The sequence below is a fragment of the Notothenia rossii genome, assembly GCF_949606895.1.
Source record: "Notothenia rossii genome assembly, chromosome: 7".
NCBI classification, from domain to species: Eukaryota; Metazoa; Chordata; class Actinopteri; order Perciformes; family Nototheniidae; genus Notothenia; species Notothenia rossii.
The window spans coordinates 74282703-74301566 of record NC_136905.1 but is presented as its reverse complement, the minus strand read 5'-3'; the positions used below and the strand labels follow the sequence as shown (position 1 = coordinate 74301566).

The 18864-nt window shown below is 41.1% G+C and overlaps 1 protein-coding gene across 2 annotated transcripts; it reads right to left on the bottom strand.

Moving 5' to 3' along the window:
* Positions 1 to 1322: 1322 nt before the first annotated feature.
* LOC307047262 (serine/threonine-protein phosphatase PP1-beta catalytic subunit-like) lies at positions 1323 to 18532 on the bottom strand. 2 transcript variants are annotated; one of them, XM_079694130.1, is made up of 8 exons: positions 18401 to 18532; positions 13469 to 13600; positions 3563 to 3793; positions 3356 to 3460; positions 3163 to 3234; positions 2634 to 2785; positions 1727 to 1861; positions 1323 to 1630 (listed from the first exon to the last, which is right to left on the bottom strand). In XM_079694130.1, the coding sequence occupies exons 1-8, from the start codon at positions 18450 to 18452 to the stop codon at positions 1526 to 1528; spliced, it is 984 nt and encodes a 327-aa protein (XP_079550256.1). In that variant the 5' UTR covers positions 18453 to 18532; the 3' UTR covers positions 1323 to 1525. The 2 variants fall into 2 exon arrangements, with proteins under 2 accessions (XP_079550256.1, XP_079550257.1); XM_079694131.1 differs by lacking the exon at positions 3163 to 3234.
* Between the last annotated feature and the right edge of the window lie 332 nt (positions 18533 to 18864).

Genomic DNA, 18864 nt, shown 5'->3' with positions numbered 1-18864 from the left:
AACAGCTTTTGGTAATACTTCATTGTTTTCTTATTATCAGTATTGTGAAATAAATTAAGTGAATATAAAGAAAACAATGAGAACCGTGAAACAGAACAATTCCACAGAAAGCATTTTACCAAAAAGAGCAAACTAAAGATTGAAAAAAGGAAATGGTTAGCCACAAATTGTCGACTTTGCTTCTTTGCAGAAGACTAAAATGAACCTCCAGTACCTCCTCGTAACATTTTTTCCAGGACATAAAATAAAAAGCCCATCCTGAGCTGTCTGGTTTGAAACTCACTTGTGATTTGTATTGTACTACTGTATGTATACACCAGGTGGTGTCACTGTCACATCGCATAACGGCCGGTCCTGCCACTCCAGCTTTCAAACTCAATACCAGAACACACTGGGTGATGTGACAGGAGGATAGCTGGCACTTTACTTAAAAAAGATCCAAGAACAAACAAACATTATGTTGTTGATGTTGTGTACTCTACACCCACAGCCCTAAACAATTCAAACACTGTAGAGCATTTTGTGAAGCTGGCTTTTTATTCAAGTGCTGTTAGATGTTTTCTTTCCTTAACTTCATACAAATACACTATTAGTACACCATTTATCCAGTATGTCAACAGCTAAGATACTGACTAGAAGTCACACATATTATTTAAATGCATGGACATGAAAAAAAAAATCAGCATCTTTCATCAAATATGAAGAGGACTTCGGGAACATAATCGTAAACAAATAATAATTAGACCCATGTCAATAGCAGCTCTTTGTGAGGAGAGGCGTGTTTTTGTGTGGGTGTGGAGTCGAGGCACAGGGAGGCATAGCAGAGCAGAGGAATGGATGCCCAGAGGGCGTTGTGTTTGGGGAGAGCGGGTCCACTGCCAGCAGCATCCGATTTACCCTCTATCCTTCATTCAAGCCGGTCTCTTCACATTCCTTGCCACTCAGGGAGGTGCACTTTTTCAATGGTTAATTATATAAAATGTTCGCCTGCACAACAACCGCAAGTTCACCGCAAACGCAGTAATAATGTTTCAAACAGTTAAACCGGAATATAAGAAATGTTATCGTGTCTAAGGACCTCAGTCTCATTGTAACACATTGGAAGGATTTTCTCTGCTTTCAGAGGTCAAGGCAAAAACAACAATGTTTAATCTCTACTGTGTTTTTGTCAAACTCAAAAAGACTTCCTCTAACTCAATCACTCTGTCCCTCTTCGCAGAGACAACACAGACCCTCAGAAAACTTTAAATGGCATTGGAAGTAAAACCACAAACTCTGTTAATAATATCAAAAATACCAACAAACAGGCAAAAAAAAAGAGATTGGTCACAGCAAATTTATGTACACATACACATTAAGAAAAGAGCTGTCAGTGGATTTTGGGAAGGTTGTGTGAGTGGGGGAAGAAAGAGGAGAAAGATTTGGGCAATTAGATAAGCCCTGTATCTTCGCTATACAGGGGAGTTACAGGGGTCGCCATGGTGGCAGACCAGGGACGGAGCGGGTGAGAGATCAGGCGGTGCGTTCACCTCTTCTTAGGGGGTTGGGCGGTGCGGGGTGGGGTGACGGGACGACCAGAATTTACACCACCGTACTGATACTTGGCCTTCTTCTCCGAGGGCTTTAGGATCTTTAAAAAAAAAAACACAGAGAGAAAACGTGAGTGTTTCTGAGATGAAGTTTAGTTGAAATATCAAAAAGGTGTTATAATGGTTTGTTAGAATACCTGGAAGGAGCACATGAGGGATTCATCCACACTCATCATGCCGCCTGCATTGTCGAACTCCCCGCAGTAGTTTGGAGCGGAGAAGAGTGTGACCAGTTGGCGTTTGGCAAAGAACTCATAGCCATCCTCCACAACCTGTTAGAAGACACGGGACATTATTCCACCGCCTACAGCGATCGATAAACACACACAGATCTCCAGCTGGTTTCAGAAACCTACTCTGCTATAATTGTCATGTGTCCACAACCACCTACATCTGAATCAATACAAAGCACCCAACGCAGAGCCAAAACAGCCAATGTATACATTACACTTTTGAAAACAAAATGTTTTTGGTCAATAAAACACAACCCCTCCTTCATGAGTTCGAGTTGCTCCCTTTAAATTAAATAGAAGAAGGTAGGTTGTACACCATGGATATAAATGAAAGGACTGTTTTACAATTGAGAAATATGTCCTGTTTCATTTGAAGCTTTTATCTTGAGCACATGTTTTTGTGTTCACTTTGTTCCTGGGTGACACCATACAGTAGATACTATTCTGTTGTGTTCTTAATAAACATGTTGCCAGTGTCTTGCAAACAGCAGGTTCTTATTCTCTGTTCTATCTTGGGTCAGCCAAAAAGTTGATTGACAATAACTGGCATTTATTACAAAATGAAGTAATAATGAATGATTCATGGGGGAGAAATACACTGGGCTAGACTGCTGTAGCAGGCCTATTAATAATGTTGTTTAGCTTGTGTTTCCTCCACAGTAATTACTTGTTCCAATGACACACACACACTAATGGAAGTCCACTATAAGTAAAGCGCATGGCCAAACAGTTTTAAGTCTCCAAGTTTGCTTGCCATGCACTTTTAATTTATACCATCCAGACTCTCTACTTTAACTCCCTTCATAATTACCTGGTGGGCTCTGCAGATGAGGTCCAGGTCGTGGCGGTTCAGGAACTTGCTGACCACATCTGCTCCGAAGGTGAAGGAGACCCCGCGGTCGTTCTCTCCCCAGCCTTGTACATCCTTATCTGGGTCCGACCACAAGAGGTCACACAGTAGGCCTGAGACACACATGAGAGGAAAGATAGACATAATTAGGTAAGAGTCGAAAGGAGAGGAAGAAGTGGCTCTAGATCCGACTGATGCAGCACAGAATATCTACTGATGTGACAGACATTAATTCAAGAAAACGTATACCAAGTATGAGCATGACACACACACACACACACACACACACACACACACACACACACACACACACACACACACACACACACACACACACACACACACACACACACACACACACACACACACACACACACACACACACACACACACACACACACACACACACACACACACACACACACACACACACACACACACACACACACACACACACACACACACACACACACACACACACACACACTACCTGTATCAGGCACGTCTGTTGGCCTCATGATCCTGCGAATCTGCTCCATTGACTGCAAATCAGGCGATAGCCCTAAAAAGTTATGTCAAATGTAAAGCTATATTTCAAGTACAATTATATCTCAATCAGGAAGAAAAAAAAACGACCAATTTGGGACAAGGCGAGAAAAAACGAATGCGAACAGTTGCTGTACCTCCATGGCAGCAGAAGATCTTCTCATCAATTATAGCAGCGATAGGGAGGCAGTTAAAGCAGTCGGTGAAGGTCTTCCACAACTTAATGTTGAACCTACGCTTGCCTGCAGGAACACATATGCAAACAATCTATTAAAATCAAGCTACATATGTGCATCAAGGCAAACTGTGGGTACAGTATTCAAGGTGGGTTTAATTGAACGTACACTCATCGTAGAAGCCGTAGATGCGGTTGATGGAAGCGCACTCGTGGTTGCCCCTGAGCAGGAAGAAGTTCTCTGGGTATTTGATCTTGTAGGCCAGCAGAAGGCAGATGGTTTCCAGAGACTGCTTCCCTCTGTCCACGTAGTCACCCAGGAAAAGGTAGTTGGCCTCTGGAGGGAAACCCCCATACTCAAACAGCCTCAGTAGGTCTGTGTATTGCCCATGGATGTCACCTAAAAAAGGGGGCGAGAGAAAAAGGGGTTAGTTTGACCGTTCACTGTAAGTGCAGTCACAATGAAAGGCTGCTTTATTAAAGTAACTGTCGTCAAAGAGAAGACGTTAACAAAAACGGTGCTGTTAGAGCAGAAAAGTAGTAATCATGAAACATTTTAGAATATAACCAAAGCCAATGCAGGAGCTAACAAAGAAGTAAACCTTTTTTAGTATCCAAACCACATATTAGGGCTTATGATGGTCATGTTAAAGTTGGTACTTGGTATTTTGTCTCCTGAATTTGAAATGTACTGCCTAGTGTGAGTGTTTTAAAATCATCCATTCTTTTACATTGCTTAATCGAGTACCTTTATTCCATGTTTTTCATTATTAGACAGGACGACAGATATCGCAAGCTAGACAGGAAAGTATGGAAAGAGAAGGAGAACAGGACAAAGACGAATTGGGCAGAGTAACAGGACAGGAGAGAGGAAGAAGAAGTCTGGAAGCATTTCATTTCAATTGGACATCTACATCTGTGTGCAAATATTTGTCCAAAGCTCTTCTCATGTCAGGATATGTGCTAAAATATCTTCAGGCAGCTTGAAAAGGTACCTCCTCCGCTGGAAGAAAACCTAAGGGACACACTGACGTTTAATTTTAACAACTGTGTCAGGACTCAGGGTCAACCTTGTCTCTGTTTGACATCAGTCAGGCAGCGCTGTGCTGGAGCAGCTCGTATCAGAGCACAGGATCTCCGACAGAAGACTCTCTTCAGCACTTAGCCAAGACCTGCTTCTTTTTATGTCTTCTCGCACTCATTTAAGAGCTGCTCTAATCTGGGTTAAGTGTTTCAGACACAAAAGCAGTGAGTATCACCAGAAAGAGTAAGACAATAATAACAGGCTTTATTGTGACCAAAACAGGAATTCATGTGCTAACATTTCTTTATGGCGATGCTGCTCCACAATATGGCACCGGATACAAATGAAAACGTTAAGCTGCACAGCCGTCTCACCAAAAATAAATGCAACTTTATATAATGAGAGTGGCTGGCATTGTTTTTTCTACTTCATGTTGCCTGTCTGTAGACACCTTAACCCAAACCACAGCTGGCATCTAACCTACACGGCAACAGGCTTGTACTTATTTTGGCCTGTGCCTCAGGATGGCATTCAAAAACACACTTTTTTGTTTCCGTGCAAAACAACGATTTGAGGAACAGTTCTGTATGTTTGAAGTCTAACTCCTGTTGTGCTCAGCAGTGGATTTGTGTTTCACCATCAATCATTTCCTTTGCCCTGGACACGCAGCCCCAGCTTGCCATACAGAGTTTTGATGCAAGTGCTGGTAATGTTAACAAATTCTCAATCCTTCACATTAATAATACAAAGTCAAGACTTCAATAAATCAAGCTTTGACATATTAATGCAGTGCTCCAGCAGAAGAGTCCAGGTAACAATCTGTCAGAATGAAAACAGGAACGCTTTTGAAATGTCTTGACTCCTACTCTTGTTGCCGTTTTCCAACCCTAATTTTAACTCCTTATTGGACAGTAAAAAGGTTCTGGTAGGTGAAAAGCAGGCAACCGTCAGAGGTGTTTTCCAATATTTCCGTTTTATAGCTACACGACTTTTATATACTTCTTTTTGTTTGCCAATTAAGATCAGTGACAAAATTAGTCAGATTTTATTTCATGTGTCTAAGTCTGCAGTGTGTTAGTCTGGGTAATGCTGGGACCAGATCTGAAGACTGCTAAAAGCTACAAATGCTACATAAAAACACGAAAATACTTTCTTTTTTTTTTTTTTTTAAATGGTTCGTTTTGTGGGCTGAAAACAACAAATACTAGACAACAGAGTAAATACAGACGACAACACACAAAACCATAACGCTTGTCTGTGCCCGCACCAAAACAGAAATGGGCCTAAGTCATAAACAATTCGCTTTTACACACGAAGCTGCATTTGGATAAAATGGTACCAATGGAGACTGTAATCTCTGCAGAGACAGTTTCTATGAGCAAGGCTAAATTCAGCAGTTTGCGGCTATGCATGAATTCCTGTACAAACTAACATTTAATTTGCCGGCTGTTTGAAAATGTGTGCCTCTAAACGGGACTGCAGGTTAGTGTTACCATCCTAACTATCCTCATCTCCACAGTAAAAGTTGCTGCATGACTGAATATGAATCTGTGAGCTTCACAAAGACTGGCATGACTTCCTACGGGGCGGGCAGACCCCCCCCTGCTGCCCTCTCACAAGGAATTGTAGGATGACAGTGAATTATTAACTCAGCAGTTTTTACAGTCTGAGAATAGCAGCCCAGAGATTTAGGGTTTAAACAGCTAAGCAAAAGGCTGAAAGATGAAGCTCAGGTCAGTGTTATAAACACAATGTATATCCCGCAACGGTGATAATAAAACGCTGACAGTGCATCTCGTGTGCACCCATGTGTGGTTGAGTAACGTCCAAAACCATGCTGACATTCTCTGAAAGATCTAATAGACAAATGATATCAGTAATAGTGAAAAAACACAAGCATGCACAATGTAATGGCCATTGCATTAACATCGTAGCATCAGATCCCTGGTACTCCAATAACAAAGCTGTAATTAAAGTCTAGTGTTGCATGACCTTGTGTAGTCAGATGATTTACCAGGTTCAAAGCGCCCACATAAAAACACATCAGTGGTGTGAGGAAAACACTGAGTAATACTGCTCAGAGCACATTACATGATGAAAACAAGTAAACACAAAAACACTCATCAAACAGGCTACAGTCCCTAACTGTAATCTAGTCTGGCTTTTTAGATGGCATGACTTTCACATTTTTAAATAACTAAAGGACCCACCTTACTCCTAGAAATGCAATTTAATGCTATAGGTACGAGTATAATGTGAAATATCACCTCATGAATGAATGTATACAACACTTCATCATAAGTCAAACTCATAGAGAACCGATTAGACAATAAATGCACACACGGGCAAAAGTATGCCTGTGGCATTAAAGTTACTGTGAAGGAGAGAGGAGGCGCAGAACCTGATCCATGTGGCCTCGGTAAATAATTCAAGGATTCACTGTTTGGTCTTTATATTCAGTGCTGGTCCTCCTAAAGGCCTCACAGCCGTGGGTTAAAAGCAAGTCTGGGGGTAGGGGTTCAGCAACAATACAGAGAAAGTAAAGGAGAGATAAAGAAACTTCAAACAGTTACAAATAGCTCTGCCTCAAAGTCATAAATATTTGAGAGTAATGCACATGGGTTAGGTCTGCATGGATGAGTCAAGACAATGATTCAGATGCCTACATATTGAAACATTATACTGTCAATTTGAAGAGAAACAATATCTATAGAAATGTTGCTTCACATGACATTCATTACTTGAATACAATATTTGCTACCTTAGTTTGACACATTATTAGACCTACATAACAACAATCTGAAAGTAAATATGTGGGAGGGAGAGAACAGCCACACGTGAACTATGTGTGAGCCTGAGGGTATATACTGTATATGTGAGCTTGTGTACTGTACTTTTGAAGAACCGGCACGTGTATTAGACCGAGCTGTTTGCATTTGAGCGATACTCAGGAGGGAAGAGATAAAGCATGTGGGAGTTTGCAGAGATGTGCAGGAGCCAGCAAGAGAAAGTGATAGTGGTAGCATTTCAACTGTTGTGAGGGAGTGCGCTTGCAAACATGAATTGCTTTACTGTCTGTCCATACTATGTTTGTACAACAGTGGTACACAATATGTGAACCATAGACTGTATATATAAATGGACGTAGTGTCCGTGACGTCACCCATAGGATTCTGCAGAGTTGCAGAGAAGCCTAAAGTAGGCGGTGTCGGCCACTAACGCCTCGACACTGACGTCAGAGTTTAACTCCCGCCTGCTCCAGCCTGATCCAAATAAGGGCAAAGAGGCGGAACCGAGGCGGAACCTCCAAAAGCCATAAGATAAGTCCGATATTTAAATAAACACGTCCGGGTTCAAGTTGTGTTCCCGGGATCAACCTGTAGCATCCTGGAGTTTACTGAGCAAACGGAGCTACGAGCAGAGAGACAGAAAGCTAGAAGCAGCACTCACTTCAGAGACCTGCCACTCAAGGTGACCACGCCCTAATTTATGCAAACACTTTAAGACCTAATATAACTAAAAGGGTTGCGTTATAAAACAATTCACCCCTCACACAGCAGTCATGAAGGGGGAATCTAACTATACAGAGAATATGGTTTTTTGAACCACGATGTAAACATGTTTATTTCTGCAGTAAAGTTGGTCATTTTAACATGGGGGTCTATGGAAATTGCTCCCTTCTGCAGACTGCTCCTACTGGCCACTAGATGAACTGCAGTTTGAGGCAATTCCTTATAGAGTGGCGAAGTCCCTCCCCTTTCGGTGGACCTCCATTGGACCTTATTTCGGAAAAATTATGTATTTAAGTCAATGGAGAGAAAAAGATTATCTTTCGATCCCGTTTGAATTGTTCCACGAATTACACATATGATGTTTGTCAATTTAAAAGATAATTTTGCAAGTAAAAAAAAAAAAGTGTCTTAAAACTGTGAAGTAACACATTTGTTTGTGTGAAACGCTCAATGAACTACATCTCTGGTCTCGCACAACAACACACGTCACCAAGATGGCCGTCACTACTGTCTTGTCAACAAAACGATTGACTACCCTCACTATCACGCCCAGAAGAATGTCATGCAAAGCTGCCTGCCTACCTTCCTTTGATTCTCTCTGAACTGCCTGGTCTTTTTAATGTTTAATGTCAACCATTTGTGCAGATAGCATGAAGTAGAAAAGACCGGCGATCGCCGATGCTAGCGTTAGCATTTCTCCCCCGGGCTTAAATTGTGTATTATAGAATGATCACACCGGTGACAGTACTCTTCAAAGGGTTCCCGAAATATGACTACTACTGTTACTGTTTAATATTTTGGGTTACTTAATGTTACTTCATATTAAGGCTAATAAAAAATGAAAAGGCTGTAATGCTAACTAACATGCTAGCTACTAGCTAAGTAGCTAACTTGATCATGCCACTCCTGGGCCTTTTCTCATTTCATCACCTGCCAAGTATTTTTGAAAGTGGCTGCCCTTTCCAAATGGCTTCCAATGGAGCTTTCCTAGATGGTTTGGTGAAACAAACCGTCTGAGTCAGGTTAGTAATGCTCCATCACATGTTTTACATCTATTACAGGGTGAATCTTAAACTGAAGCTTGATTTTAAAGCAACCCAACGGAAGTTTCATGTAAGTTTAGTTCCTTCACTCGTAGCTTGGGCTGCGGGGGTGCTAGAGACGGGAGTACGTTGATACGACCTTCCTAGCCGGAGTCATGGCCGCATTTTACAATAAACTTACGTTGGGTCGCTTAAAAACAAAAATATCGCAATTCGAATCGCAATATTTGTCAGAAAAATCGCAATTAGATTTTTCCCCAAAATCGTTCAGCCCTAGTTGAAGGACATCTCATTTCTCTAAATGCACTTCGAGGACCGAGGATCGAGCGTCGAGGAGGCTCTCTGGAGGAGTTATAACCGAGGATACACTGATGGGTTCTTTGGCACAAGTCACACCTCATACTCTGCATGCATCCCCTGGATATTATTTTAGTAACTGCTCTCATCGCGACGCGATGTTTACAGAGAGAACAGCTGTGAGGTCCGTGCAGAAACGTAGAGCAGTGTGTAAAATATATATCACTCAGTATAACAGGCCTACTCTCTTTATTTGCTTTAGTCAAGTAGATAACTACAAACAAAGAGTCGATATTTTTTAAACCATTTAGTGCTTCACATAATAAAATACACAACAGCTGTAGTGTAGCCTGATTATATACTTTAGGAACTGTAGGTGCGTGTGCCGTGTTGTACAGTGTGTAGGTGTGTGTGTGTTGTACAGTGTGTAGATGCAGCGGACAGACAGGTCTCAGTTGGTTTGGTGTCCTCTGCTTACTTTTAATACTTGTAAATAAACATTTTGGCCCGTAATTTATTTTCCTCATTGTAGCGACCAGAGAGGGGAGAGGGGGGGGGGGATATATCCAGTCTCTGATAGTGTTACGTTATTACGAGAGTGCTCTGTTTGATTCTGAAATTGTATATATATTTATATATATATATATACATACAGTTGCAAGAAAAAGTATGTGAACCCTTTGGAACTTCCTGGATTTCTGCATAAATTGGTCATAAAATGTGTTCTGATCTTCATCTAAGTCACAACAATAGACAAACACAGTCTGCTTAAGCTAAAACCACACAAACAATATGTTTTTATTGAACACACCATGTAAACATTCACAGTGCAGGGTGGAAAAAGTATGTGAACCCTTGGATTTAATAACTGGTTGACCCTCCTTTGGCAGCAATAACCTCAACCAAACGTTTCCTATAGTTGCATATCAGACCTGCACAACGGTCAGGAGGAATTTTGGACCATTCCTCAGTTCAGCAATATTCTTGGGATGTCTGGTGTGAATCGCTCTCTTGAGGTCATGCCCCAGCATCTCAATTGGGTTGAGGTCAGGACTCTGACTGGGCCACTCCAGAAGGCCTATTTTCTTCTGTTGAAGCCATTCTGTTGTTGATTTACTTCTGTGCTTTGGGTCGTTGTCCTGTTGCATCACCCATCTTCTGTTGAGCTTCAATTGGTGGACAGATGGCCTTAAGTTCTCCAGCAAAATGTCTTGATAAACTTGAGAATTCATTTCTCCGTCGATGATGGCAATCTGTCCAGGCCCTGAGGCAGCAAAGCAGCCCCAAACCATGATGCTCCCTCCACCATACTTCACAGTTGGGATGAGGTTTTGATGTTGGTGTGCTGTGCCTTTTTTTCTCCACACATAGCGTTGTGTGTTCCTTCCAAACAACTCAACTCAACTCCACAAAATATTTTGCCAGTAGTGCTGTGGAACATCCAGGTGCTCTTTTGCAAACTTCAAACATGCTGCAATGTTTTTTCTGGACAGCAGTGGCTTCCTCCATTTTATGACCGACTTATGCAGAAATCCAGGTAATTCCAAAGGGTTCATATACTTTTTCTTGCAAAGGTATGTGTGTGTCCGCATCTGTAGCCTGTTATTGTCTCATTATACCGCACTCTGAATGAATCAAAGTAAATATATAAGTCGTGATGAACACATCTGTCCATCAGACAGAGTGCTGCTGTGCCTCCGATCATCATTAATGGACGTCTCTTTAAAATGACCGCTCAGAGGAGAGGAGTTCTCATTTCTCTAACCACCTGCTGCTTCCCCTCCTCTCTCCTCGGCTCCTCCGCTCGTATCTCCTGTGTGTGGGACTAAGTCTCGAGGAAAGGAGTTGAGGAGGGGAGTCGAGGAGGGGAGTTGGAGAAATGAGAAAGGGCCCTGGTCCTTTCATCAGACGGGAAGCGAAAGAACGAGCAAGACCCATTGCTGGTATGATAACAAGCTGGTACTAAGCACACAGGCATCTTGTTAAAGTTATCTTATCTTAGCCAGCGCCATATAGATAGATTACCGTAATTTTCGGACTATAAGGCGCACCTGAATATAAGCCGCAGCAGCTAAATTGAATGATGTGTACATATATAAGCCGCACTGGACTATAAAGCCGGAGGTGTTTTAATGTTTAATTACCATATGTAAGGGTTCGTGCACAGAGGGGATTGTCGGGAAAGAGATGGCTGTTTGAGGAAGCTCCCATTTATTAACATTTCAACAAACAAGTTGCATATTTGCATAACGTATTCAAGTGTTACCATTTAGTGCAATAGTAGCTACAGAACATGTGCTGTGCTGTGTAAACTGTACTGTATCACATAGCGTTTCAGACACACAAACTTTTCAACTTTCAAACTTAAACGGTGCGCTCCCAGCGCACGTACCGCCAGTGATCTACAGCAGCGGTTTTCAACCAGTGGTACGGGGACAAACTGTCTCGCTCTCGTAATGTCTGTCTGTCTTGCTCTCGTTCTGTCTCTCGTACCACTCTCGGTTCCACTTTTACTTTTGCGTGCTACCTGTCTCACTCTCTTCCGGCCTCCAGCTTTTCCTGCTGGAACCCGCCGCTTAAAGGTGGGGGTCCGCGGACCGGCCATAGAGCCCATAGAGTTAAAGGTGGTGGACTGTAACTTGTAAAATCAATAGATTTAGGAGGTCCCCTAGTGGCCGTTAGCTGTAAAAATCCATAGATTAGCCGCACCGTTATATAAGCCGCAGCGTCGAAAAATGGGAAAAAATTACGGTATATATATATATGGCTCTGATCTTAGCTATCTCTTAGTGGAGGAAAACAATTGTGACATCACTTACGCAACTCTGGGATTTGTAGTCTTTCTAGTTGCGTATTTTTCATAGTCTTATATTTCAACAGTTTTACGGCAAACTGTGACTTTTTTTACATGGAAATTATTTGTTTAAGATTGACAAATATCATATGTGTAATTCATGGCACAATTCAAACGGGATCGAAATATAAGTTTTCTTTCTTCATTGACTTCAATACATTATTTTTCAGAAATAATGTCCCATGGACCGGAAGTAGATGGGCGTGACTTCGCCACTCTATTGGCCTCCCGGCTCTGCCCCAGAATTTGCCGCTTGATGTGAACGTGCGCCATATGTTATATAGAGGGTGACGAGAGCTAAAACTAACATGACGTTGTGAGGAAATGAGAATTAAACAATAGGTTCATCTCAATGTCCCTCCTCGACTCCTCTCTCCTCGACCCGGAAATCGATCAAGACACGCCATGTTGAAGGACGTCCCAATCGCTTAAATGCGCATGGAGGAGTCGAGGAGGGGTGAGGGATGAAAGGGAGGATACAAGAGAGCAGACTACGCGGAAGTGTTTTCACTCCTCGCGCATCAGAGCTCCGCCCCCAGCTGCACAGCCTCTGCTCACTGCAGCTGTTCTTACCGTTAAAGGAGGATCAGTCTTTAAATGTTTAAAGTGCTTCATGAAGAGTAAAATATATAAATCTCTTAAACGAATCATGAGATCATACTCTATAAAATATACTTTCAAATTCAATAATAATGTTTTGATTATAAAATAATAGCTTACAGTTCTTACTTGTGGTTTTTGATGCATGTTTGGTAGACCCACAGAACGTCAAACATTTAGGATACATACAAATACGGGTAGCTAACTAATACATATTTTAGTGATTTGTGTCTCTCTTCTGTCGGACAAATTAAATAACAACATCCAATACAGAAGTTGATCTGAAACAAGCTCAAATACCATAATGAAATGAATCCATCAATTATTACTATTGTTATGATTATAATTATAACTGAGATGAAATGTTATACCTGGAAAAACAAACACAGGACCGAAAATAATATATAGAAAACTATGATAAAAGAGATGAATGGAAGAGATGGACGAAATCATTTCAATGAGAAAACTGAATTCCAGGTTAGAAGGGATTTATGTGGAGGGAAGTCCAGTGACAGGTGATAGACTGTTCACAGCAGAAGTAAAGGGCGTTGTTTATGGAGACGCTGGAGTGAACGAGGACATCCCAACTCATACCGGAGGACTCCTCTGTCCTCGCGTCTCTTCCTCGTGTCTCTCACTCGTGTCTTACGGAGGCGGAGCAAAGACGCAAGGAAGGGACGCGAGTGAGGGAAAGGAGGAGGATAAATAATCAATTGAGATGAGGTCAGAGATGAACAGCACTGACCACAGATCTTCAGCGGAGCCTCGAGCTCCAGCAGGATGGGCTGACTGAGGAAGATCTCCCTGGATTTGATGCAGAGGCCTCGCACCTCTGACTCGCTCATCTGGACTATCTTTCCTGGGCGACATCCTCGTACTGGAGAGGAGAAAAAAAGACACGTCAGTAACTGTTAGCATCATTGTCAGTGTTAATACGACAGCATCAGCAACCCCCAACTTCATCAGAATGCAGGACATGGTACAATAAATGTTCACCTAAGATTAAAAAAAGAACACTGTCAGGAGAATCATCACATAATAATTCTAAAACCTGAGGAGATGTGTACGTAATGGTGTTGTAGCTTATAACTGCTAAGTATCATCCACTGCATATACTATGAGTAAAGCTTGCATCTTCAGCACGGTGTGGGTTGATTGGCTGTGTAGTTGTACCGTTAGCTTAAGCCTACTTTCTGGCGTTATGCCACAGCTCTTGGAACAGATTTATCTTAGAATGATGAAAAGAAAAGTGAGAAATGCAAACGTTGGATACAGTCAGCAGGCAAAAGAAATCACAGATATGAAGAGTGAGATTTCACATGAAAACTGCCTGCCTTGCTATAGAGAGCCTTGTGGCGTGCATAATTTCGATCTAGTTTCTAACTCTGCACTTTATGTGTCTAATATTTGGACAGCGTGTTTAGTGCAATGTTTCTCAAAGGTGTCATGCATTTAAAAAGCGCACTATCAGTTACATCCTGTTACAATTAGGCAAACGTTGCTGTCAGGCTTTTAACGCATATTAAGTAGAGTGTCAGAAGTGTCTACATCACACTAGTTACCTTTTTTTAGGATTATTCATTGGTTTAATAAAGTGGTCATTACCATAACAATAGTGGGGGCATAACAGAGATTAACAGTGCTTTGACACTGAATTCAATTATGCATGTAGCCCATAGTAAATGGTAATAATATAATATAGCAATCTTTGATTAAATCTCAGTTTGAATCCACAAAAAGCAAATCAAAGCACTGTGTAAAAGATGAACCACTGACTGTGGAAACCCTGACTGAGCGACTATGTAATAACTAACTATTTTGGAATTGCCTTAAAGCTTGACGCCCACTAAAGATCCCAATAAAGGATAGCTGAGCCCAGTGAAACAAACGCATGTTAGTAAGAGAGACGTTACTTTTAAATTGTTTGTACTTAATCCTTATTGAATAACAAATTATAGAATGACCAAAAAGAAAACAGTTCAAAATGGTTTAGCTGATGTATTAGTGAGCCAGTCCTAAAGCTTAGTGCATGCATTTTTGTATGCACAAGTGAGGACACTCACATGCTGCTTACACACTGCACTCACTATCAGCAGCCCATTAGTCATGTAATCCAACAAAATCTAAGAGAGGTGAGTGAACCAGAGAAACATGGATCCTCACAGATGGTCAAACCGAGAGCCAAGAACTATTCTAGGGCTCCACCAACCTTAACCAAGTGTTGCTACACCATCAATTTCACAATATTACATTTCTTTATCACCCATCTAATGTATCCGTTTCATACGCGTGTGCCACATTGGGTGAAGCATGAAATTGCAGAAGTAGGGCTGTTCACTCAGCGTCCGGGCGAGATAAACTTGGATGCCCTGCTTTAACACTGAACTTTCACTGTTCCCACTTCTGCAGCCTGGCACTTTTGAAAGAGATTAGTTCTTAAGGACATTGAGGGCAAAGGGTAAAATGAAGCAAGGATAAGGACTTGCAACCAATACATACCAAAGCTCTGTTTGTGTGTGTGACGACAAGTTTTAAAGGTCCCATGTAATGCTTTTCCGGTTATTACCCGTCCCCTTGTGTGTTATGTGGTTTTTTCTGCATGTAAACGGTCTGCAAAGTCACAAACCCTCAAAGTACACCCTGTAGCGAGTAAAACTCTAACACAGAAAAGACCTGTCTATGCTGCCCCAGAACGCCTCGTTGGAGATTTTTCTTTTTACATTTTTTTCTTCCCGAGTATGGTGACGTAACAATGCCCAGTTCCAAATGGACCAATCCGTGGAGCTCCTCACACACACACACACACACACACAAACACACACACACACACACAGGCTCCGCGGATTTATCACACAAACAAACTCACAGCCAGGCTGTGAGAGTGTGTTTTCAGGAAACGACCCCAGTAATCCAGCTCACACTGTCCGCAGCAGCGATCCCCGCAATCTCTCGCCAACACGGCACCCAGACCCCACGCAGCATTCTCATCTGTTTGTCATTACTGGTTTCATTTTATGGTTGCTAACGCCATTGTTATACATAATCACTGATGTTCCGCTGTAACGGTGGTGGACTCATCAGAACAGAGTGGGCGAGCTGACCAATCAGAGCACAGTGGGCTCATAGGGAGCGGGGGGCAGGAGCTCCAACAAGCCGTTTAGGAAAGAGTGAATACACATACTATACAGAGATGCTGTATGAGAAACCAATGTGAGTTTGGAAAATTGAACAATGTAAATCTATTCTAGTAGAACTCAACAATGGAATTATGATCAGTAGAAATGGCCATGACATGGGACCTTTAATTCCCATGAATAAGCACTCTCACTAACACTTGGCCTTTCCTCAAGACCAACATTTCTCAGACAGCAAAATGTACAATAAGCTATGTGTTGGTTGGGATAACAAACAAGGGCTCAAGACTCACATACAAATGATCTGGTTTAAAGACTTAGGACAAGGGATTTTTTACTCTCTTGTTGTGTTAACAATGCGCTGAATATCAGAAGAAAAATGAACAACAACGACCAAAACAGGTTGTTACATCTTCCACTATAGGGCTTTATAAACAAAAATACAGTCAGAGTTCCGAAGGTAATCATGTGCAACTGATAGAAAATGTCCTTAATCAATACAGACATACAAAACATATATCATATGCTGACAAATAAAAATCTGGATTTAGAAAAGTACTAACAATTCCAAAACCTGGCTTTGAAATGTTAAATAATTATCAGGTTTAATGTTTTGGGCTTAAACCACTAAACCCTTTAGAATTGTTATTTCTTCAGTCACTGATCCAAACTAATCCACCAAACAAAAAACCCATCACAGTAACTAACTAGCAAAAAGACTTCCAAATGGAACTACTACAACTTGACCCGAAACAATCAAAAAAGTATATTTTATATTGGACATTTAACACAATCATAAATTATTTGCACATGTGCTTTATCCAAATCATGGTGTAAACTAACCCCAACAACTACTAAGCTGAACAATTATTTAAGGAGCCTATAAAACGATTATCATCCAAGGAATTAGTCATCATTGTTTGAAAAGAGGGCGTGAAAATAGAAAAACAACGACACAATATCGTGCTCAACAAGATCACAGAAAAACTGACCATCTATGAAAGGTGCCAATTCCAACTTGTATTCAAAACATGAGCAACAATCAACAAGTCACTGTGGTTCAATCTGAGAAACAAGGAAAACTCAGTGCGAAGGGATCAACAAGGTTTCCAGTAGAGAATAAATAGTGTGTTGAGAGGAATAAACTAAATGATTGCAGGCTGTGACGTAATGGTACTTATTTTTAAATGATTCCACCATTTAAAAGCAATGTTAACATGAAATTGAGACTGCAAGAAACACAAGGCAGCTGCAGTGTGACGGCATTTTCCAGCAGTTACTATAAATATTAAATCTTTGCATTTCAGTGCTGGCATGCTGCTGTCTCATCCTTCCAACGAAGTCACAGATACTGGTGGAAAGTGTGCCAAGGACGGCTGATTTTGCCTTAGTGGTCTGGTTGACTCAAAGCACATATCACAGGGGATCAGAAAACTCCCTGAGCAGGAGGACGGCCAACACAAAAATGATGTTTGTACATCCGTCTCATTGCCAAAACCTAGTCCTTACATACCAAAAAAAAATCCCTTTTGTCCTATTTATCAAGTACCAAAGCAATAATGAGATTGTGAACAAAGCAAAACAAAATGGCATACTTTAAACTGGAGATAAGAAACTAAATGTGTTGACAGGTCAAGGATACACCCAGTTTTTATACAGTCTATCTTACTTGTTTAATGTTTTGAGATTGTGGTTTATTATTCACCTGTACCAATACTAATGAATTCCAGAAATATGCCCTTCAAACACAGCTACAAACCTACAGACCTAAAAGTTGCTTAACAAAACGCAAACTACGTCACAATTCAAATTAGTCTAAGATATAGTGACAAGGGCATCCAAACAAAAATATTTACCCATGTTACTGTCTATATTTTAAAAGTAGCAAAAGTCATTTTCTATAGATTTAACAACTCTTCCAAGATGGTAATTTTCCTTAATGTAACGTGAACAGAAATTAAACAGTAAAGTATAACAAACAATTACAGCACCGCGGATATTGAACAATTTATGGACAGGGATGCTGGTAAAAATCGATGTTAAACACATTATTTTGTTTAAAATATATTAACTTATTTAACATTAAAAGTGAGTAACAGTTCCGACCGTCACTGCCATGACAACATGTTCATGCGTTGCATTTTAATGTTAAAACCATAGACTGTATGTTAAAACGGACAGGAGTCCGGACAGTTCCAGCCCTTCATCATTTGGAGATTAAATAAGCCCAAACACACCAACAACTTTTAATACATGCTTAAGTGAAGACTACGACACAGCAGTATTACTTCTTTAGAGTAATGTTACCATAACTGCGAAAACTGAGAAATGTAGGCGTTCACTGCTGTGTTTATAAACACGGCCAGCTAACAGCTAACCGGAGATACACCGTTACAATTGGCAGGCGTTAGCCCCACATGCTAACACTTTCACTCCGTGTGCAGAGGCAACCGCGGTAGTTACAGAAAACATATCGGACCAAGCTTAGAGAACACAAACAGCTAACTCTGTGAAACATTAGAGACATTATTCAAAGTGTTCACCTTCCAGGAGCCGAGAGATGAGGCTGTCCACGTTCAATTCGCCCTCCGCCATCTTCACACTGATGTGGTAGTGTTGGCCGGTTCGATCCCCGCTACATACACCAGGAGGCGCTGTTGTCAATAAAACAGTAACAGTGCATGATCATGACGGATACATTTACTGAAAAATATACTTAAAACATCAAAAGTAAAAGCATATAATCCTGTTTGTTATATGTGTACATTATGGGGTTTGAATCCTTCTTACTGATGCAAAAAATAGTAAAGAATATTTTTTATGTTGTAGCCGGTTCAGGTTGAGCTAATATGAACTATTTTATTGTTGGGTATAGCAATACACCATAATTATTTAACAAAGCAATGTATATATTCGCAATGAAAGTGATGACTTCAGCTCTCAAATAAGAGAAGTGAAAAAATGCCTTATTCTTGCAATAAAATCAACCCTCTTTTTTCTTTTTTCA